The following is a 22,795-nucleotide window of genomic DNA, read 5'->3' as shown; positions in this document are numbered from 1 at the left end:
AGTATGATTGCTATGGGTCAGTTGGCTACTACTGGCAAACGGGTAAAATCTGTACTCTAATTGGTATCAGCATCTCTCTTCTTTGAAAATAAGAATGTGTAGTCTCTGATTTTCTGCCCTGTTGCTTATAAGCATGAATTTGAGTCTCTCAAACTTGGTGACATACAGTACATTGGGTAACTCAGTCGTTGTTGAGAGCATCTCCTGGGCTGTCCACAGCCTGGCTCCTGGACGTACGGTGATCAGAAAGGAAGGGCAAGGATTGATGATCTTGGTTTAATAACTGGAGCAATATTTTGTACATCAACATATTGCTGTCATTATCTTCTACTGGTATGGGCTTTCAGTAAAAGGTAGCACAAATTACTTATGCTGCATGTGTCCTTTCTGTGTTCCTTAGAAGCACAGATGTGGTGTCATTATGTGTTTCTCAGTGAAACAAGCTGTATTAAAAATGACTTCTGTTACTGTTTAATGTATTGCAGCAAATGCCATGTAGATCTGTAAATCAAGACATTTGTTCTTCATTTTTAGCAATGCCCTTTCCCTGAACTCATTTAATGAGACTTGAGTTGTAAGATGTTTGTATGTTATCCAGCTGGACTGGGTGCACAATTCTTGAACTTTGACTCTTGCTACATTCTCATTTTAAAGTTTCCCGTGTCAATAGACAGTGGCAGCTTTACTCTTAAGGCAGCCTTATTTCCCATAACACTGCTCTAATGTTGTAAGCAGTGTAATTGACAGGAAAATGCCTGAGACTGGGAGAATTTGGGAATTTCTTTGTTACTTAAGTCATTGACAGCTGTGTTTCATAAAATTAAAGGGGCACTATAAGTGAAGGGGTAGGATAATTTATGAAAGGTAGTGTATTCACCAAAATGTGATGTACAGCAGAAGGTGACGGTGAAGAACAGAGGATTATGTGATTTATTATCCCTGTTTGTCACAGCAAACATGCCCAGAAATCAGTTCCAGCATATAAATGCGTTTTATGTAGTTATAACAATATAAACAGTTATAAAAGTAGTTACAGAGGTGCAGATTATTGCCTCTAATTTCAGATATCTGTTAATAATAATAATAATAATAATAATAATATGTTGCTGTTTTCCATCTACTTTAGATTAAACTCAAGGTGAGAATTTTTTTTTTACTGTTTAGCAATTTTTATGTCCCTTTTCTACTGAGTGTCATGGCAAATGTAGGCTACTGAGGTTCCTAAGTCAGCTATGCATTTCAACCCAACCACACTGAACAGCCATTTGCCAAGAATGAGTTCAGTATACTGCTTCTTTTTCTGTACAGTTTGCTGTTAAATTTCATTTGCTGTCTGGCTGGGCCTAGTGTTGCACATTCAGACTGTGCCACTGACCCAGTGACACCAGGCACTTTGGGCAAGCCGGGCTTGTGTCCAAACAGATGCTGAGCTCTGGTACTGGAGTTGCTGCTACTGGTCTGAGAGAGCTTTTGTTGCTTACTACTTCGTTTTGGTCTTTTGCTAGTTCTGTACCTTTCTTATGGAGTTCAGGGCAACATCTTAGATTTGTGTACAATAGCCTGTGTAATGGGACATTATCTGACTTACAGCTGTGGGTGGGGAGAACTTTTTGTTTGCAAGCACCCCATGGAAAAGGAGGTGAAGGTCTTGTGGCAGCATGTTCTTGCTCTTTTTGAATATGACGAGAGATTTCATATATATACTTTTATTTAGTCTTCTAGTCTCCCTTCTGTCCCTTCCTCACAGTGTAAAAGTGAATCTCCTCCCCCATGTGTTTTCATCCAGCAACTCCAGCTTCTTTCCTGGAGTCTTTTGCTTCATGCTGGTGCAGAGGAAGCAGGAAGAAGATGCTGACTGGTGCCAGTAAAAGGAGAAGGGGATACTTCCTGTGCTGAACATGCACAGGACAGCTTGAAGCCCAGGTGTTCTGTCATGGTAACAGAGATCCAAGCAGCAATATGAACCATAGTAACACTGTACATGAGTTGCTTTGATTTCTTGGTTAGAACAGTGGATGTCTTGCCTTCTCTGTGTGATGGTGCACACTACCTTGCATGCTAAGATAATTTACTGGATATTCCTTCAGTGAGGAACACAGTAAACAACAGAGGAAAGACAGTAGGAGGGAGGTAGTCTGGCGTTTTCCAGTATCTGACATAGAAGCAGATAAGAGACATCCTTTCTTCAGCAATGTTCTAAAGGGAAAGGGTTGCCCTTTTGTCCTTTCCCCTTTTCTTGCAAACTTTGTTGGACAGAAAAGCAGTTTCACTCATTAGCATTTACACAGATTGACTTCAGAAATAATCAGTGGCATCCTAAAATGACTGCTAATCCTGGGGGCGGCAAAGATGTCTACCATTTGTCAGATACATTCACAACACTTGAATAATCAGAAAAGCACAAGGACCAATTTAGTAACCTTTTCCTGGCACTACTTGTTACACATTTGCTGTTAGACCATGCTCACTATAGACAATGACAGTGAGTAACTTAGTTTTCTGAATTACAATAATTCCTCACACTTCGGTAGCTCATGTTCTGGTTAATGGTCTTTGTTTAAATCTGTGTTTTAATTTTCCTCGGTACCTTCAACTCTCAGATTCTACACTTGAGCTTTTCTTGGCAACTATGCTTGTAATGTCCAGATTGGTTCCCTAATGTCTTAAGATTTTGAGATCTAAAACACTGCTGCAGAAAAGAAATAAAACATAGTCTAGAATGAAAGAACTATTTAACAATTTTTATGCCATTTTCACTTGGAATTATTAGCAAGTATGGGTTGTTCAGACTCCTAGGTTTGTTATGTGCTGTAACCCAATGATAGTGAATAGTTATTTACAGCTGAGATGCAAAATCCTGTAGCTTCTTGGGGAAAAAAAAATGCTAGGATTACTTACTTTTTTTTTTTTTCTTTTCTTTTTACATTTAAAGTAGAGTTGAAACTTTACATCTTGGGAGGATTTAGGTGGACAGGAATAATAACACCCACAAACCTATTGTACCCAGTTTATGGTAGCATCTGATCAGAGAGTGAGTCTTATTAGTGTTATAGAAACCTCCCAGCGATATCATGTTCCGAGAACAAAAGCACAGCTTTGAGATAATACAATAATTATATGGAAGTGTCTTAATCTAGATGTCAATGTTTCAGGCTATAACTGACTATAAATCTGCATAGCGTCCTTGAGTGCTGGTGATCTCTCAAATCTTAGCAAGATCAGCCATGAAGCACAAAGCCTTTCATAGCTGCAAGTTTGCTGATCTTTCCAGGCAGGGTGTTAAATGGAAAACAGTTCTCTGATTCATTCCCATATTCTGTGGGCAACAATTGATTGAAATTGTGGACAGATTGATGGGCTCAATGAAGTTCCCATATCTGAATGGGAATGTAGAGTGACTTTTTTTTTTTTTTTCCTTTTTTATTTATTTTTTTTTTTCTGTGCCATTCCAGTACTAAATAAGAAGGGGAAAGAACAACTTATTCTCAGATCTTATTACCTCTTTACAGACTCCAGACTTTGTTTCCTGGCAAATTTAATTGTAGCCATGGTCTAATGTCTCTCTTTTTAACACAAGAATGTGTATGTGCAGAAAGTTGCTCTCCTGTTGCTCCCTTCTCCTGTCTATTCATTAATAGAACCATCAACTGCTTGATAATGTCACATGAGGAAAGACTGGGCTTTATATTTTCTTAGGCATTAGTCCAAGGTAGGGTGCTAGTGGAAAGTTAGGCTTTTAATTTCATCCTGTTGTAGTAAAATATTCAATTAATTGTTGCATGTTTTTGCAGCTGAACATTACGGCTTTTGTTTCACAGCCTTAATCACATGCATCAAGCCCAGTGGTGTACTCTCCTCTGCAGCATCATGCTATGGTGCTAGTCAAAAGAAGGTTGTAAATCTCAGCAATTTACAGTGGGGAAATGGTATTATACCTTGTAAATGTAAAGAATATGCTCTCAGTAAACTTCTAAACAATGTTTGAAAGTTGTTAAAGCAGTCTGAGGAGGGTGATGCTCAGTTGAGAAGACAGTTAATTGCTCTCAATCTGTATAGGCAGGTGGATGTGTATAACTGTAATGCTTCTTTTCCCTGGCTATTAGCTTACAGATATTGATATCCATCCAGTTTTACCATTGATACTAAGGTTTTCCAGCTGTTAATTGCTAATATGCACATATTTCTGGTAACTGTGGATCAGATTTGAGTAACTGTAGATGTCATACAGTTGAGCTGCATATGAAACACTTGATTTTTGAAAAAAAATTGTTGAATGTGAGGTGCAACAAAGTAAATTGTCTTCAGGATTTCTGGTTCAGTATGCTTTGATCCAGCTTCTAACTTCATTCATAGGGCTAGCAAACAGTGCCACGGTCTTTTTGTCTCTCTCCTTTGTATTTTTAATTGAAAGAGAATTGTACTGGCAAATGCTAGAGAGATGATCAAAGATTTCAGCTAAATTTCACTCTCCTAAATATAAAACTTAGTATTTTAATACTCATTTGAAAGTATTGAATTACAGACAGTCATTGCAGATTAACTTTTGTTTAGCATTTCTAAACATTAGTTTGTAGTTCTTTGAGCAAAAATGCAAAATTATTATTAATAATGGTGGCATTTTGAAAAGACTGAGTTCTTGCTTTGCACTGTTATCTATAGTTATCTTTGAGGGAAAGATCATAAGGAAAAACTCAACCAAATTTTGAAATGTAACAACCCACAGAAATAAAGTTTGGAACTTAAAAAGAAGCGAGAAAACTCCCATTTCTTGAGCAATACTGAAATTGCACATTAATTTGTATCTGAATTACTCGATACAGTAGATAACATCACCACATTACTCCAAACAAGTTTTAAAACAGCTTTTGTTTTAATCTAGCTTGATAGCAAACGGTTGTTAAAAATAGGAAAGAAATAGGAAAAAAGATGGATAAAAATATCCAGGCAAAACAGCCAATTGAAAATTTCAATGTTTTCATTTGCAGATTAATTCTATGCTATAAATAACATAAACAAAATCAAATGATTATTATACTGTTCCAGCTGGAAAACAAGTCAGAGCAAGAACAATATCAGTTAAGTGCAAATGAGCAAAAGAAATCATGTCAAAACAGAACAGAAGCTCAGTAGATGGAGAAAAATAGCATAGATCATCTTGCAGTGATGCACTGTAGCTAGCTTGTAGAAAACAAAATTGTTCTTGTCTTTTTCATTTTAAAGTTAGTTTAATTTTTTTAGGAGAATTTTGGATTCTCCATGTAGGTTTGAAGTGGAAAAAAATTGTTGGGAGTGCCTCCTTTCTCTACCTGTACTAATTTTGACAGACTCCCACCTCTGTACTCCTGACATGCCAGTTAGCAGAAATTCAGTGCTCTTCTTTGCCATCCACAATTCTTCTGATTGTTTTGTTTTCCCTGTGGCCTTGTTATACCATCCTTTATCAGATTTATTTCAAATAGTGCTAGACATCTTGACTCCTGAATATGTAAGGTTAACTTGTCAGAACAAGAAGAAACGCACAAATTTTAAAATAAGTTTAAAGAACTCATGTGTTTCTTGAATTTCCCTGAATACCAGGCTAACAGGTATGAAGCAATGAAATAAACTGACATTCATTTTTTATTGAATGTTTCAAATACCTTTGTCTCCTTGCAAGCATGCAGCTTTCCTGGCGTTAAGCATTTAAAATTAATTATGTCATAAGAAACCATGAGACAAAAAATGCCTTCTGGGTTTAGGACTTTCAGTACTTTTCTTGCTAAAATGAGGATTAGAAATGAAAGCTTAGATTATTTTTGTAATAAATACTGGATCTGGTGCTTTAAAGAAATTCCAAATACTCTGAGGTTATAGTAAAATTATGAGCTGACAACTTACAAAGGTAAGAGTTCACAGAAACTGAGTTCATTTGAAACTGAGTGTCACAGTTATGATCCCATACTATGTAGTTACTGTAACCGCACTCCTTTCTCAGGCTAGAATCTTTAAGTTTTTTTGGCACACATAGCATTTTTCCTATCTGGCCTCTGACGAATATGACAGTGAAAGTAGTTTTCTTTCATTAAAAAAAAAAAAACACTTTTTTTTTTTCTTTTCTTTTTGTCCTCTCTAACAGTGGTTTGAACTTTTTACATTGAAATTATGCTTACTTTTGAAATTCTTTCCAATAACTGTTTTTGCTTTGAAGATAAATTTGTTTTCCAAGCAGTGACTACAAAACAGGTTGTGAACATTGTCAACAGACAAGATTTTATCTAAAGCCTCGTGTTTTTGTAATTGCCATGATGTAACCTGCATAGAAGTGGAAGTCTCTGTAACATGTGTATGCCCTTCATCTACTCATAATAAAACCAAACCAAACCAAAGCAAACCAAACCAAAAAATTACATCAAAATGTAACTTAAAAAAATTACATCAAAGTCAATGGGTACCAATTTAGAGGTTCACAAAATCAGTTTGTGACTTTGAGCCCACAGTGCAGGCTTTTGTAAGAGCTTGTCCCTCGGTGCAGGTACTAAGACCTACAAGGATGTTCTTCATTGCCTTCATATTATTTACCTGGTGAAATTTGCACTGCTGATCTTAGTTTGCTTACCAAGGCTTCTGAAACTCCAGAATACAGACTAGTTTGAATAGACAGTGTGACAACGCTGCTACCAAGGGGAATTTACCTAAATTATCACCCTTCAAATTCCTAATTCCTGCCATTCCTTGCAGATGATTCTCTTGTATCCTGCTCTGTTGAGCATCATCTCCAGCAACACTGTGTTGTTTCATCTGGCTGATGTTTAGTCACACATTAAAACAAGGTGCTTCTAATTTTTGTTACTCTCTATGACTGTAATAATATAGTTGCTACAGCTCAGATCTGTAGCTAGTAAGGAAAGGAAGCTTCTGCAGCATGTGACAAATTTAACTCAGAATTTTCAAACTTACATAGTCTTTAAAAAGGTCTTGGAAAGTTAATGAACCAGTTTAGAACTTCCTCTTGCATCTGTTCAAATTTGAATAATCACTTCTAAAAGGGATACCCTTTCAACAAGACATGCATTTAATTAATAAACATAGCATTTACCATGATGTGTCAGTCCAGCACCTGAAAACCTAATGAAAGAAGGTTAGAGGGGTTTATCGTAGTTTTTCAGGTGTTCACAATGTTCTGTTTAAGCAAAATTACTTTGTTTTCTTACATCTGTCTTTAATAAAGTAGTAAGATGGCTGCCAAGCAGTAGCTTCATCTTTATCCAGCTGGATACACCTGAGCTTTCTTAGCTTGAGAAAAAATCCTTCTCATCAAGTGAACCGAAACTGAGCGAAATGTGCATATTGGAACTATAAATCAAAATGTCCATGTACAGATGTTCTCAGCCTAGAGGCATTAACGTGAAGCATCTTGGTTCCAGAAGGAGCTTTCAGCAATACCTGAAAATGTTCAGAGGTGCTTTACAGCTCCATATTACAGCATTAGCACAGTACTGTAAAATCTAGATGAGTGACTTGCTCATTATGCAGTTCTAATATGTGGGATATAATGGTAAGCTTCAGAGACAGTGTTTCAGTACAGTGCCAATATGCAGAAAATCAGCCTCCTGTGACAGGGATTCGGGGTGAACAAGTCATATGGAACGAGCTTGCTTTTTAAAACAAGGAAAAATATCTCCAAGCATTTCTAGCATCTGTTGGTATCAGGCAGAGCTTTTCTGAGTTTGGAAAGTGATATTGTTTCATTTCACGATTGGGAAGTTGGGTCGCAAATGACGTGACCTTCCATGCAACAGCTGGAACAAACTGAGTAGATTCTGATCTCTTGCCTCCTCTGACTCTAGACTCCTGTGGACCTCTGAAAACAGGGAGAGATATTCCTGTGATTTCATACTACATTAAATTTTTATTGCAGTACAGAGTGTTTTGAAAAGATGGACCCAATTTGAAAACACTACTGCTTTGAAATCAGGTCCATCTTTTTGAAACACCCTATAATATGTTTCTGCGTTTGGGCTTTGAAAGGAAAGATGTCATCTGTCAGTTTTAACATGGTACACTTTGTACGATGGTGGCTGACAGAAGCTTAAACCTAGGGTGGTAATTTCACCTTGAGAAGATGACTCCTGCTCCAAATGAGCACTTTGTGATTTTAGGGACATGAGGTTGGTTCTTTAGTCTTGCAGAAAGATGCAGAGATGGGACATGCTTCACATGTGAAGCTATGTGTGAATGGCAGGCTATGACAAAATGTAATGGTGTGATGGTAGTTTTGCATTACTTATCTAAGTTGCCCTGAATAAAGAGAATACCTTCAGTATTTGATTTCTGTGTTTGAATGAAGTGGTTCATGTCAGATTCTGTCAGAAGTGTGTGACATGGGAGAAGTCTGTAGTCAGTGGCAACTAGCATGAAAGGACCCTTCTTTTTACACTCATGTATTCACACAGAACAGAGATTGAAAATAAACCTTTTTAAATAATTCCTTTGCAAAAGCTAATAAATATTTAAATAGAAAGCTTGCCCTTTTATAGTGAAGAATTGCTGAGCTGAAAATGTGTAGAGAAATCGGCCATTTATGGAAGAATTTTTGATTGTCTTTGATACATAAATCTTAAAATAAACTTAACTGTGGTATTTCTTGCCAGTTACCTGTGATGAAAAATAGAAGAAATAAAAAAGTATAAGAGATTGAGATAGGTAAGAGACTTAAATGAAGATTTGGAGCTGTAAATAATCTTAAAATTGTTACGTGTTTCTTGAGACGTATTTCTTGACACTGGCTCACTTAGCATTTTCTGAAATAGCATGAGACCTTTGAAAGTAATATTTCCAAACATGGATATGAGGCTCCTATGCACTTGAATCGCATTTAGACCCACCCCCCCTTGTTTGGGTTGTATGAATTTAGCGCTTGACATGTGCATGTGGGGGAACTACCCAAAAAACTGCAGTGAGCAGAACTGCATATATGATTTCTGCAGAACTGAAATGCCTCTTGGGTCGTGACAGCCAACATCTTAAAGTTTATGCAGCACAGCTCCCTCTCCCCACCCCTAAGCAAATGAATTGCCAGACCCTGGAAGCCAGAGCTGAGGCAGCTGGGCAGAGGCACTCACTGGGTTCCCATTCCTAGATGGGATCTTGTAGGGGAAGGCAGGGGCCCTGTCCCACCAGCTAACCTGCTAGTGCAGGAAACAAAAAAAACCAAACAGGAGTGCTGCTCGGTCTGACTTTTGCTGCCACACCATTCAGGACAACTGATTACAAATAAAATGCTGGAAAAGCCAGTTATTGTTGGGAGTCTTGGGAGCTGCATTCTGTTAATGGCATTAATTGATTTGATGAGTTGATATCTTCTTATTTCATCTAAAATGTGGACATCCTGGGGCACAGATGAATTCTACAATATGCTTAACATGGAGGAGAGAAAATGGGACCCCAGTGCTGGTTTGAAATGTGGACTACTGCTGAAAGACATTAGTGAGGAAAGAGCTAACAGAACCTTGCTAGTAGTATTTTTATTTATGGCTCTGTGTTGAAGAATGAAAACAAATTTTCCATACTTCTCAAGACTCTATTGCTTTGATAGACTTCTGTCATTTTAATCCTGAAATAGCTCTGGAAACTTTAAATTGATGTCTGCCTGCCTTCTTTGGTTAGAATAAATAATTTTTCAAATAGCCATGGTCGGAAAGCTATTTAAACTGAAGGAATTACCCTAAGAGTTCTCTATAAATAGCTTTCTGTACAGCATGCGGGCCTTGGACTGTAATCTCTTTTCTGTTATATGGTCCAAGTTGATGAAAATTGTAACTTGGCATACACACAGCCTTGATGGAGGGCCAGCCTACATCAAAAGTAATATAATCTAAGGCAATTGATATGCATTCTGAACTGCAGAAATTGAATTGTGTCCATATTAGGTATTAATTACATTTGTTGACACAAAATGCAAGTCAGTGCTCAGGTGAGGAGGAGGGAAGGGAGCTACATCCAACTCCACAGCTATCCCTGCAAAATTATTTTTTTGCTTTCATTTAGTGAGTTTACATTTGGTAGTTCTAAGATGGACAGATCTCCCACTGATACTTACATGGGAAAAACAAGCTATTTATTGAAAAGAGATATGCACTTTATCCCCTTTCCTGAAATCTAGTTTTCATTTCATTTTATTCCTGCTGCCTTGTTTGTTCTTCTCCTTTTTGGGCAGCTGCTGGCTTGGAATGGTTCTGACTGAGTAATTACTAAATCGGATTTCTGCCTTGTCTGGTTTGAACATAAATCTCTTAGCGCAATTCGTGGATTGCACTAGCTGCTCATTTCACATCTTGCCAAATGGGCTTGTTAGCCTCCGGTCTTCTGTAACCTTCTCTCTAGCAGAGCTGATCAGACATCCCAATATAATCCAAACCAAAATCAAGTAAAAGAAATGAGAAAGTACAGTCACTGAAGATGTCAGAAGGAAACTTAGGCAATCAATCCATATCTGGGTGTCTTGAATTCCAAGGTGATATATCTAACAGCTGAACACATGATCTGGTACAGCTTATTGCCTGGCATAGCTCTTTGGGATTATTAGAAACAGTTTGCATTTTCAAAGTGGGTTTCTCAAAGGAAACCATTATCATGTCATGACACAACACAAATCTCTCTAATAGGGACTGGTTTTATTCTGCAGCCCCCTCTGTCAGCTTGCACCACTGAAATGAAAAGCAAATTCTGCTTCTTTTCTCTCAACCTTCTATGGCACACTTTGAATTATGTATTAGTTTGTTACCAAAATGTGGCACTGAAGGTGTGTAATAGGCTCCACATGACAGCATTCTCTGATGCATACCTACAGTTCTTCATCTGGATCAAGAAATTCAGCTCTCATTTCTTAAGTTTCGGAGAATATTGCCAGTCTTAATAAAAGATTGCCTAAGATGTCCTGGTATTTTGAACAGCCATTAGAAGAGTGTAGATGAGTAGTGGTGAAAAAGTTGGAGAGAGATAATTGTAAGACACAAATAGATATCAGATGCTTAATGCTCTTTTCTTGCCAGTGATTGTTGTGTACCGGTTCCATGTTATTTTGATAATCCTCCCCCAGTGACTAAAGTGAAACTAGTGAGCCTGGTGGTTTGAATGCAATCCTTTGTTTTAAAAATGGGGGGGGGGGAGGGGGGGGGAGGAGCAAAAATCCAGTATAGACATGCAGATCAAAAAAGAAAGTCTGGAACATGAGATTTTCTTTTGTGTTAAATGTACGCTGTTGAAAAAAAAACCCAACATATATTGTGCTAGTGTGAGAACCAGAAAGTGAGAATGACCCAAGTGACAATATAATAGGCCAAACTAAAATCTGGTAGAAAATGCATATGGCACAAATGAGTGTCCAGGAACATGAATGCAAAAATGTTTCCAGGGTGTTGAGCATTCAGGCTTGCATTTCTCTTGCTTCTTTTGAGCATGTCTTTACTACAAGACATGATTGCAACAGAGCTGTGAGAAACAGAAGAGCTGATAAGGTGCCCACACTGATACTGTGGTCATGAGGAGGAGTTTTTTTCTTAACAACATGAAAAATATTTGTAATTCAGCCCAAAGTCTTGCAGGGTTTAATTATAGGTAGTTCTGATGTTATGCAAAACATGACTTAACTTGTACACATTAACTTCAGTACAGGATTTTTCATTTAAAATGAAACTTCACACATAAGACTAAAAGTCAACAGTTGTTATTCCAAGGGGAAATGCAGCAGCTCTTCAGGAAGCTGGCGTAAAACACCCTGTAAGTGCTGCTGAGGTGGTAAGTAGGTTTAATTCTACCAGGGGCATGATGTATAGTACTGTCCTACAAGGGTAAGTGCACACAACCTTCTAATGCAATGTTAAATTTGAAGGCATTTTCAAAATATCATTCCAATTACTAATTTAACTGTCATTAGCAGTTGCTTATTAACTGGAGGATGAAATTGGTTTAATCCTGTGACTCTTGCATATGTCTTTATTTCTGAGGAACGCTATTATGGTGTTCAGGGCCAAGGTTATCCAGAAGGTGGGCACATCGACAGTAACTGAAGCAGCGGGATTTTTTGTGATGGAGATTTGGGATAGGAGAACTCTAGGGTAGTTTGTTTGTTTGTTTTTTTTAAAATCAACCAGCCTCTTCCGATGTCTGAACCTTAAGCTGTGATACCTGCTCGAGCATCATCTGTGGTCATTTCATTTTGAAGAAAAATAGAGAAAATATAGTGCTGCAGCTTAATACAGAGCTGAAACAGATAAAAACAGATAGAGAATGTGTTAGCTAGATCCTGAACCTTAAAATACTTCAATAGTTAGGCAGTGGAATAAAGAAGTCAACTAAATACTTATTTTAAATTTATAATCTTTTGGTTTGCTGCATAAACTAGATACTGTGTATTTTGGAAGGAGGTGCTTGTGATGATCTCATGAACACCATGACACACACCCCAACGGAGAGTATTGCCTTGAGTGGGTAACAGCTCATCTTGCTTCCCCATTTTCTTCTTTTCTGTGATGCAATTGTGGAGTCATGTGCCACAGTCAGTAATGGTGTGCAGTCCATGTAGCTTGTATGTAAAAAAGAAAATAAAAAAAAAAAGAAAATTTGATTTAATTCATAATTATAGATGTGGTTTCATTGCCTGTAGTGAGAGTGTCATGCAAACAGAAGAAGGAAATACATAGTCTAAGGATAGTAGTGATCTACCATAGGTCTGAGCTGTCTGTTAAGAGTCCTGTTCCTATATATAGGTTTTTCTTACATCCAAGGCATACATTTTCCAGTGCCTTTTCCAATGAACAGCACCATGAGCAGCCTAGGAAAGGGAAAGAAAAATGCTGAAGAATTTAGTAGTCACTTGGAGAATCCCTTTTCAAAGTAAAACTGGTAGTTTCAAGATTTCAAAGTTAATGTATCAGTTTCTTATATTTCTGTAATTTACATTCTGAAGACTGTTTAATTAAAACTGGTTTGACCAGTTAAATGAGCATTAACGTAATACAGCTTTTTAAAGTGCAGAATGTAGAATAGATGTAATGTAATGTAAATCTCCATAGATAATTGTCTCCAGTGACAGTTCCCTAGTTAAATACCCTAAGGCCTTTTTCAAAAAGTGAATGTGGCTCTCTATGTCCCCATTAAGGAAATGGCAGGAAAGTTTGCAATTTATGCAAATAGTAACTGAGAACCTTTGCTATTTAAAAAAAAAACCCATGTAAATAAGGATTATATAGTTATAGCTTAAAATTTATTGTTCATATGAAAAGCATGAATTTGAAATCTCTTCATGTTCCTCATACTTTACGTTCTTTGTTCAGGATAAGGCTAGAGAGATACAAGCTATAGGTATTAAGCTTGAAAAAATTTCCTTTCCCAGTGTGCAGTCCCTCCAGGAATGACGTCTTCCCACATCTGTTCTTCACTAGGATTGTATTGTGGAGGAGGCTAATCTTTTAATTGCTTACTAGCATATGACTGTTACATTTTTGGACTATCTCTTTTGCAGGCATTCAGAACCATGCAGGGGTCTGCAAACCAAGCGTATTTGTGGTATTGAGATCCCTGATTGAGATAGCACTGGAGGGACCAAATTTGAGCAAAATGTGAATTAGAAGGAAATGGTCTCATTATCTAGGCTTTTATCACCTTGTGTGTTTTTGTAATTAGACATGGTAGTGGAGTCTTAAGTATTAGAGGGGGGCAAAAAGTGGCTGGCCATAATTGGAATAATATGTGTGGAATCTTGCCTCTCCCTTGGCTATGCACGTTCCAGGGACCTGAACAGTTTGAAAGATGTGCGTAATAAGCACCTTTGAAACTTGCATGGTTTCCTGTCTAGGAACCTAATTCCAAGCTACAGATTAGAAAGCTTTGTCTAACGTAAAATATTTATTAAACTGCTTCCTATGGAGTCATACACAAACCCCAAAGTGATGTGGCAACTTAGTAAGAATAAGGAGGAGACACATGCTTATATTAATATTTTTGGCTTAGTCTTCTAAGTTATTTTGAAGCCTACAAACTGCAAAATGTTTCTACAAAAGGTGTTCTTGTAAAACTAATCTCAGTCTCTGCAAAACAGGTGTTTACAGCAGATTTTCCTCTTCCAACCATGTGCCCAACAATAGTGTGATTAGGATCTCAGTCCAGGGCAGACTGACTTTTGGCTTCGTGTGTGTACCTGCATAAGCATGTTTGCAAGCCTCTTTTCTTATTCAACGAAAAGTACATATGCAGTTAATCTGAATATAAGAGAAATTCTTTGAACATGAGCTGGGTCTAAAGACTGTAGGACGGCTGGTAGGCTGAATGGGGCAGATATGGCAGCATTTTTAATTTAACAAAACAGAGCACTGGATGAAATGAACACAAGGGTGAGCAACGCACACAATGCACTGTAAAATTAACCTACTTTATGCTTATTCTGTGTTGCTCGGTTTTTAATATGGTTTGTGTTTCTGTTATAAACAATGCGAAACAGTCATGCGGGAGCTGCCAGGGACAAAACTGGAGGCACAAGCAGTTGTGTCTACACTGCTGGGCAATGTAGTGCTGTGTTTGATCACTGAAAACCAAAAACAGTTGTGGCAAAATCAGTGTGATTCTGATTTGAAACCAACAATAAGAAAGTATCAAATAATGCTAACACCTAAACGTACCAGCTGTAGACAATTGCCTAAGGAGAACACGGGTGATGTTATCTCTGTCCATATTATGTGGTCTAATAAAAGATGTTAACTCTGCCTACAAACTACAAAGCACAGCCTTGCCTGGGGCGAGTAGGGAGGTTGCACCCAGCAGAGCATTTCTTCCATGCACTAGTTGACTCAGGAAGGCAAGACAGTATGAGTCCATTTTCTGCTCATGTTTTCTGCAAAATCTGTAGCTGGAGAAGCTAAGGCTGTATTGGCTTAAAGAAGTGAGGTATATTACATTCGGGAGCACGCTCCTACAGAGAGGCTCTGCAGCACTTGAGTCAATACTTCACTAAAGTGTCTTTAGAGTAAGATGACACAGAGAGACTGCAAAAGGTGGTACCTTGATGTATTTGTTTCTACAGACTCTTCTACAGCTAAAGTAGTACTGGTGTCTGACCAGAGTCAGACTTGGTGGTGGATCCTCAGTCAAGATATCTCTCCAGGTTCTTCAGCTGTACAGGCCTCCAAGTCAGGAGGACCTAAGTCCAAAGTCTTTGACAGTCGATTTCAATGTAGCCCACAAAATCTTCATCACTCTGTGGTTGAATAATGGATACATTTTATTTTTATGCAGAAATTCTGTCTAGCTGGCCAGCTTTTTTCCATGTAGGGTGCAAAGATGAAGGACACATGCAAAGCACTTGTGGTTTCAGGTGAATGCTAATATGAATTTATAATTTTGCCAAAACCTTTGCCTGTAATGAAGCTGCTGATATTCATTCCCATTCTGTTTTTGGAAAAATAGGCTCACAATTGATAATCTAATGCATACCTCAGAGCTCAGGTATTTCACATGAATCTTAGTAATATCTCAGGTACAACTTTTTAATTTGCTCTCGAAGTAATTGTCATGTGATTATTAACTTTTCTGATAACTTGCTATATTATTAGTAGTTATGCTTCTCAAATCAAGCAGTTACTCACCTTCAAGTTCTTAAGTAGAAATGGCATCAAATTTATTCTACTTCTCACTAGAGGAAAATAGAACTGAAATCTGCCGGAAAATTAAACCCTTAGACCCAATAATATTACTTCTTAGAATTAATTGATGAGCTGCATATAAAAAGCAAGCAAGACAGTACCAAAACTGGAATAGGCTTCTGTTAACAATCTAATTTAGGAAATCAAGTAAGCACAATGTCCACGTTTTAAGTATTCACTGTTCTTTTACTCTATACTCCTTTACTAAAACTTGAGATTAATGAGGTTTTGGAGGAAGGAAAGAAGCCATAGCAGTTACAGGGCTATGCACATGCTGTGGTCCATGAAGAAAACAGTATAAGTGCCAAGCGGAGGTGTTCCCAGTTTAATTTTGTGTGTGTAACAGCAATAAACACACACAATTGTTCAGTGATAAGGACTTGGCTTGAACAATCAAGGCATGGGGAGACCACAGGCCATGTTTTGTTGTGTGCATCTAATGAGCTGGCATCTTGATACTTTGTGACATACATGACTGCTGTGGGAAGGCTGCTCAACCCCCACAGATGTGGCATTGCACGAGGGGACTGGGCCTTTGGGGTGCAGTCCTGTGACACCCCCAGCCTTCTCTTTGGAAGGGAACAGTGGAAGAGAGGAGAGGAGAGGAGAGGAGAGGAGAGGAGAGGAGAGGAGAGGAGAGGAGAGGAGAGGAGAGGAGAGGAGAGGAGAGGAGAGGAGAGGAGAGGAGAGGAGAGGAGAGGAGAGGAGAGGAGAGGAGAGGAGAGGAGAGGAGAGGAGAGGAGAGGAGAGGAGAGGAGAGGAGAGGAGAGGAGAGGAGAGGAGAGGAGAGGAGAGGAGAGGAGAGGAGAGGAGAGGAGAGGAGAGGAGAGGAGAGGAGAGGAGAGGAGAGGAGAGGAGAGGAGAGGAGAGGAGAGGAGGATAGGCTTGTGCAAGGAATACTTTGGCCCGATCTACTGCATGTGCCTATGTTGTACTGAGGGCAGCGGGATTTCAGAAAATACCTATTGTCTTCCTGAACCGTTTTTTTCTATGGGTGGACTGAGCTTCCCACAGTTTGTGTGAAGCTGAACAGGAGCTTTGGAAGTTTACCTTTGGCAATCAGACTATGGTAGTATAATTTACAGGTGATATCTGTGCTTTTGTCCTTTCCTGATGTGCTGTTCTCTGTACTGAGAATGAGGGTGCTAGAAAGTCCATTCCTGAAATAGCCACATCCTTTCATGGGATGTGAAAGTCTGTTCTAAATAAAACATTTAGAAATGTATTAGCACATGGGAAATCTAATTGAGCAGACAAAACTTTATTGACAGAAGACAGAGACAGTAAGAAAGATTCAATATAGAAGCACAATTTGCAATGTAAAACATTGTAATAGTATTTATTATCCTAAACTGTACAAGTGTATGCTGCTTGCATTCCATGGACTCATCTCCATAAGATCTGAAATGTTCTGTGTGTTCTTCATCCTGCTGTATTATGGTCTTACGGACATTTTTTTTTTTTTTTTTTGACACTGTTATCCCAGAAATCCTGATTATCATGAATATTCAATTTTCAAAGTGCTTAACATGCTCTAGGTGACCTGTAGACATTGTACTTTGTAAAATAACTAGGGTCAGATTATCTCTTATATAGATTAAAAGATAACCGTGCAAGCTCTCCAGGAGCTTGCGTTCTGTAGATGAATGGAAACTTCAGGATGAGCACAATGTCCAGTGGCTCTTAGAAGCTGAAGCAATCCATATTCCTATCATAGAAGACCTCCATAGTGGTCTCTGGATCTGTTTCTTCTTCCATGAAAAAAGCAATACAGTCAAAGAGTACTGAGCACACTGAGAAGCAGATGAAGTCTCTTTTAACTTTGAAGTGTTTTATTTAACCTTTCTCTTCTGACATGCTGGTCTGCCAATTGGTTCATCAAAATTCATTGAAAATAACTGATATGTTGCAACTTCTTATATAAAATCTTCTTCTAGTTTGTCTCTCTCTAGACGTTTTTCTTTCCAGTAGCAAAGAGGGACAGCTGTCAAATGCTGTGCCATTTTACAGGAACAGTGCTCAGCACCAACATTTTCAAGTATTTTTTTTTTTTTTTTTGCATGTGCTTTGCTCTCGGTAGCTGCTAGAGCTAGTTCAAAATCCTTATATGTCAATGGTAGTGCAAATAACTGAAGCCATACTTTTTTTTTTAATAGTTGGAGGCAATTTTTTTTTCTGGGTCTGTCATTAACAAGGTGGATGCAAGGGTCGTGGGAGTTAAGGAGAGGCAGCCGAACATACCTCAATGACTTAATGCATTTTGCTGTCTGTTTCACTTGTGAGACATTCCACTGTGGCACCAGGCAGGGTTATCTCTGCAAGAATAGCCATTGCTGTCACAGAGATGGTTAAGTGACTTGATCTACATGCTATATTTCTTCCAGGTGTAGCTGGTTGCAATTTTAAAATATTTTTAAAGTTCTGCTTTGAGTCTGCTGCACCCTGAGGCTCTTTGTGCTGGGCTGTTCAGAGCTGTGCTTCAGGCACAGTTAAGGTGGGACAGGGGCAAGATCAGCATCTGTGTGAGGCAATGAAGCATGTGGGGGCTGCTTCTGGAGAATGTGACAGGGCAGACCAGATACCTTATCAGGAGGCTATGGAGAGGAGGAGGAATATTTGTAATTCAGGTATAAGGGGAAAGGAACATTGTAGCATTGCTACCTGCGGGCTGGGTGATGACCCTGATGAGTGCTGTGCTTTTGCATGATAGCCTGGCATAACTATGATGATGATGATGATGATGATGATCTAAGTGGCTTTTAAATAGTGAGATGTGAGATTCAGTGTCACAAAGAAAAAAATCTACTGTGTTATAACATCGTTGAAGCTATGCTGGAATGTGGCAGTCCATCCGTAACTGTAAATGTTTACTAATAGAGCCTCTGCCCCATCTTCTGCTCCAGCATCTCCAGCCAGCTGGCTGTGATGCAAATGGAGACACAGCAATTTCACAGTATACCTCCAAGCAAAGACAGTGCATGTTTTTTTTTCATAGTTTGGGCGCACATTTCTCATATGCATGCTTCTCTGCTTATTAAAGGTCCTTTGGCATGCGCATTCTGTAGCCAGCTGTAGCAGAGTATAAAAGCTTTTTGTGGAAGAAAATATACATTGTGATGGGTTACTACTATCCATGAAATAGCAAAATCTGGAAAAATACAGAAGATTCAGCAAATGAAATAAAGCTTGCAGTATCTGGACTTTACTGGAAACAAATATAGTCTTAATTAGGGATTCAAATTGGGATACACATGACTTCAGTATAAATCTCTGATCCTGTGGACTTGCAAAAGCCCTTTCAAAATATTTGGTTGTAACTGTACATAAACAATAAGCTGGAGTAATACTCATAGAGTATCGAGAAGCCTGTAAATTTGTCAGATGACAAACTAATGTCCGTAGGCTAACTTAAATACCTAAAAAGCTGTTATCTCTGCTACAAAGATAGAGATTAGACTGCTCAATTGTGGATCTGTGGAAATTAATCCTTTTATTGCTGTTCCCCATAAAATTTCAGACAACAAAGCAGTGTTTCAGTAACATTGCATTACCATTTTGCAGGGCTATGTGCTAAGCCTTTAACAGTGTTTGCAAATGGTTCTTTTTGAGAGCCGAAATCAGAAAGGTCTCTGCTGATCATAATAGCTCGTTTCTACCCAAGACATATGGAAAAATCTGCTGTTGGGCTGTGTCTGGGCCTTGTATTTCTGTTAGTGAAAAATCTACTGAGAGGCAGTTAGTTCTAAGTGGTATTTAAAAATATTTAATATTCAGCCTTCTATAAGCACTCCTATGGATTTTTACTGGTTTGAATTCACAATTTTGGCAAGTGTGTGAAAAATATAGGACCTTTGAAAAACAGAAAATTAGAATGGTTCAACTCCCTTGAGAAGCTCTTAAATCAAACATTTGTTTGACAGTACTTTGAAAAGATCACCTTCTCTACTATTTTCAAATACTACCAAACTAAGAAATTCTTTTTTTTTTTTTTCCTTAATCTTTCATTGAGTATGGATGATGTAATTGTTTTAACACCAGAATGTATTTTTCAGGCAATCATAGGGGTTTTCACATTCATTAATGTCACAATTTATCTGTGTCTCTTCCTGTTTCAATAGACGAAGTTTGCTTTGAAGTGCTGTGAAAGATTTTGTATATTTTTAGTTAAGACTCCCACACAAAAGTTATATAAATACTGATATGGTTACACATGTACTCAACTTCTTTTAAACAACTGAACTGTGTACCTGATCACTTGTGCTTGAAAACCTTGAGCAGAGGCTACAAAGCATGCACCCCACTTCTCCTTGCCCCAATTTTTTATTGCATTATGTCATGTGCCACAGACAAGCCTGCACTTGGAAGTGCTTATACTTCTGTGGTCTCACGGAGTGCTCACAGGCTTGCTGTGTTTCACGCCCTGTGTTTCCCCTCCTGCTGTGGGGCTGTGGAGAGATGCCATGTGCCAGAATCTGAGGCTCGTGGTGGGTGATCCTTGTGGGAACTATAGGCTGGGAAGGGGTCATGGGGGCTCTGTGTGTGGGGCTATCCCCACTCAAGAGCTGCTCCTGTTTCTGGGGCTGCTGGAGCATGGTGTCTGCACCCCCCTGGCCTCTGGGTACCACCAACCCTGTGTGTAGGTTCTAAGTATCATGGGAGCTGGCTGTGTGGGTAGCAGGCGGTGGGAGTGGAGTGCGTAGCTGCAGTCTGCTGTCTGACAGAGAACATCAGCCTTCTCGCTAACTCTCAGGTCTCTTCGACCTTTCGAAACCTTAATTCAAACTTGTTCATAACCTTTGCTAGAGTCATAGTGTGCTTTGTGTTGGCCAGGGGTAGACGCCAATATTGACTGTCAAATTTTGTTTGTGCCCAACCTGAATATAAATATGGCTTTTTCTACTTGCACATTTTATTTCCCTTTCTCAGGACACAAGACTGTTGGTCCTCCATCACCTTGTTACTCCCTCCTTCCCTTCTGAAAAGTAGCCAGTGTTAGAGGGGTTCAGAGAAGGACTGTTCACAGGGGATGTGGCAGAAGAGGGTTTGCTCTCTGAAATGCTGCAGGCTTGACTGGGACATAAGCTCAGCAGCAGTGGTGCTCAGCACCATCAGTGTGTTCAGCTGATAACCTCTGACCAAAGTTCTTGTAGTGTCCTTTTCAAGGAGCCATCACCAATTTTTCTCTTGCACCTCAGTTGACCTGATTTTGACACTCTCAGTGATAAATGCTGAGCTTTGGGTAACCACCTCCTTCTTTTTTCTGTTACAGAGCTCCAACATGGGAGGCAAACTGAGCAAGAAGAAGAAGGGATACAGTGTCAATGATGAAAAAGCTAAAGACAAAGACAAGAAGGCTGAAGGAGCAGCAACTGAGGAAGAGGAGACTCCAAAGGAGGCTGAGGATGCCCAGAAAACCACAGAAACCACAGAAGTGAAGGAGAACAACAAGGAGGAGAAAGGTGAAAAGGATACTCAGGTTGCTGCCAATAAGACAGAAGAAAAAGAAGGGGAGAAGGAGAAAACAGTGACCCAGGAAGAAACCCAGAAACCAGAACCAGAGAAGTCAGAGTCTGTTGTTGATGCGAAAGTGGAGCCACAGAAGAGCAGCGAACAGGCACCCAAGCAAGAGGAGCCAACTGCAGCCTCTCCTCCCGCTGCAAGTAGCGAAGCACCCAAAACTTCTGAGCCTAGCAATGATGCAAAAGCTTCCCAGCCTTCAGAAGCCACAGCTCCCAGTAAAGCAGATGACAAGAGCAAAGAGGAAGGGGAAGCCAAAAAGACTGAGGCTCCCACAGCGCCTGCAGCCCAAGAAACTAAAAGTGAAGTGGCCCCAGCTTCAGACTCAAAACCTAGCAGCAGCGAGGCTGCGCCTTCTTCCAAGGAGCCCGCGGCAGCAACAGCAGCACCTAGTTCCACTGCTAAGGCCTCGGACCCTGCAGCCCCACCAGAGGAAGCGAAAACTTCTGAAGTTCCAGCGACTAATTCGGATCAAACCATAGCAGTGCAAGATTAAATTGGACAGCCTGTTGAAACAACCACTTAAAACAACCTGTGTCTTTTTTTTATTTTTTCAGCTATACTAACTCGTTTCAGATCTGAAATAACAAATATGTATTGCCCAGAAAGAAAAGAGAAAAAAAGAAAAAAAAAGAAAAAATGAAAAGGATGTCCCATCAAGCTGGGAGGGAGGGAGGGGGGGAGAATCCAAATAGTATTTTTGTGGGGAAATATCTAATATACTTTCTGCCAACTTGACACAAGTCCTGGATTAAAAAAAAAAGTTAAATAAATGGATGTCTGAAAGTACAGCACATCTTTTGTATCTGAACTGCTGTAAATGCACTCCACCAATGTATCAAAATCTTCTTTTTGTTCTGTAATGGGGTTTGGGAGTGATGTGTTTGATCCTGCCCACTGAGTTTGTGCCAAGGCGATCAGATCTTTATGAAAGCAGTATTTTCTGTGTTCTTTTTTTTTTTATTTTTATTTTTATTTACAGCCTTTCTTATTTTGATATTTTTTTAATGCAGTGGATGAATGCCAACTTTCAGACAAAACCCACTTAGCTGTCCACATATTTCTCAATGCCAACCCTCCAATTCTTCCTCTCCAAATATTTTTTGGGAGTAAAAAGCATTCTCATCCTACTTAGCCTACCTAGATTTCTCATGACGAGTTAATGCATGTCCGTGGTTGGGTGCACCTGTAGTTCTGTTTATTGGTCAGTGGAAATGAAAAAGTCTGCGTTCATTGCAGTTCCAGTTTCTCTTCCATTCTGTGTCACAGACACCAACACACACTCATTGGAAAACAAATGAAAAAACAAAATGTACAATGGATGCATTGAAATTATATGTAATTGTATAAATGGTGCAACAGTAATAAAAGTTAAATAATTTAAAAAATATAAAAGTGTAAAGACTGATTAAATCTTCACTTTTATCCTTTACGAGCTTGATGAAGGAGATTCTTATGCTCAGAGAAGAAGCATTACATCTGGGGGTGCTTACTCTCCTATTTATTGTGAAGTAAAGGCAAAGAAAGAACCATCAACCTCATGATCCTAGAAACATGCTGCCATAAACTCCCACTTGAACAGCCACAAACATTTGCAAGTGAGG

General features: G+C 39.0%; 1 protein-coding gene across 2 annotated transcripts in view; it reads left to right on the top strand.

The window, feature by feature from the left end:
* BASP1 (brain abundant membrane attached signal protein 1) overlaps positions 1-22,586 on the top strand; it is a 51,556-nt gene extending 28,970 nt beyond the window's left edge. For both annotated transcript variants that reach the window (XM_005499744.4, XM_021283821.2), the window contains exon 2: positions 20,944-22,586. In XM_005499744.4, coding sequence (XP_005499801.1) covers positions 20,953-21,687 — 735 coding nt within the window. In that variant the 5' untranslated portion in view covers positions 20,944-20,952 and the 3' untranslated portion in view covers positions 21,688-22,586. The remainder of the gene's footprint in view (positions 1-20,943) is intronic.
* The last annotated feature ends 209 nt before the right edge of the window (positions 22,587-22,795 follow it).

This window comes from Columba livia, chromosome 2 (genome assembly GCF_036013475.1).
Source record: "Columba livia isolate bColLiv1 breed racing homer chromosome 2, bColLiv1.pat.W.v2, whole genome shotgun sequence".
Classification (NCBI taxonomy): Eukaryota; Metazoa; Chordata; class Aves; order Columbiformes; family Columbidae; genus Columba; species Columba livia.
The sequence above is the reverse complement of the archived record's forward strand: the minus strand, read 5'-3'. Positions and strand labels throughout refer to the sequence as shown.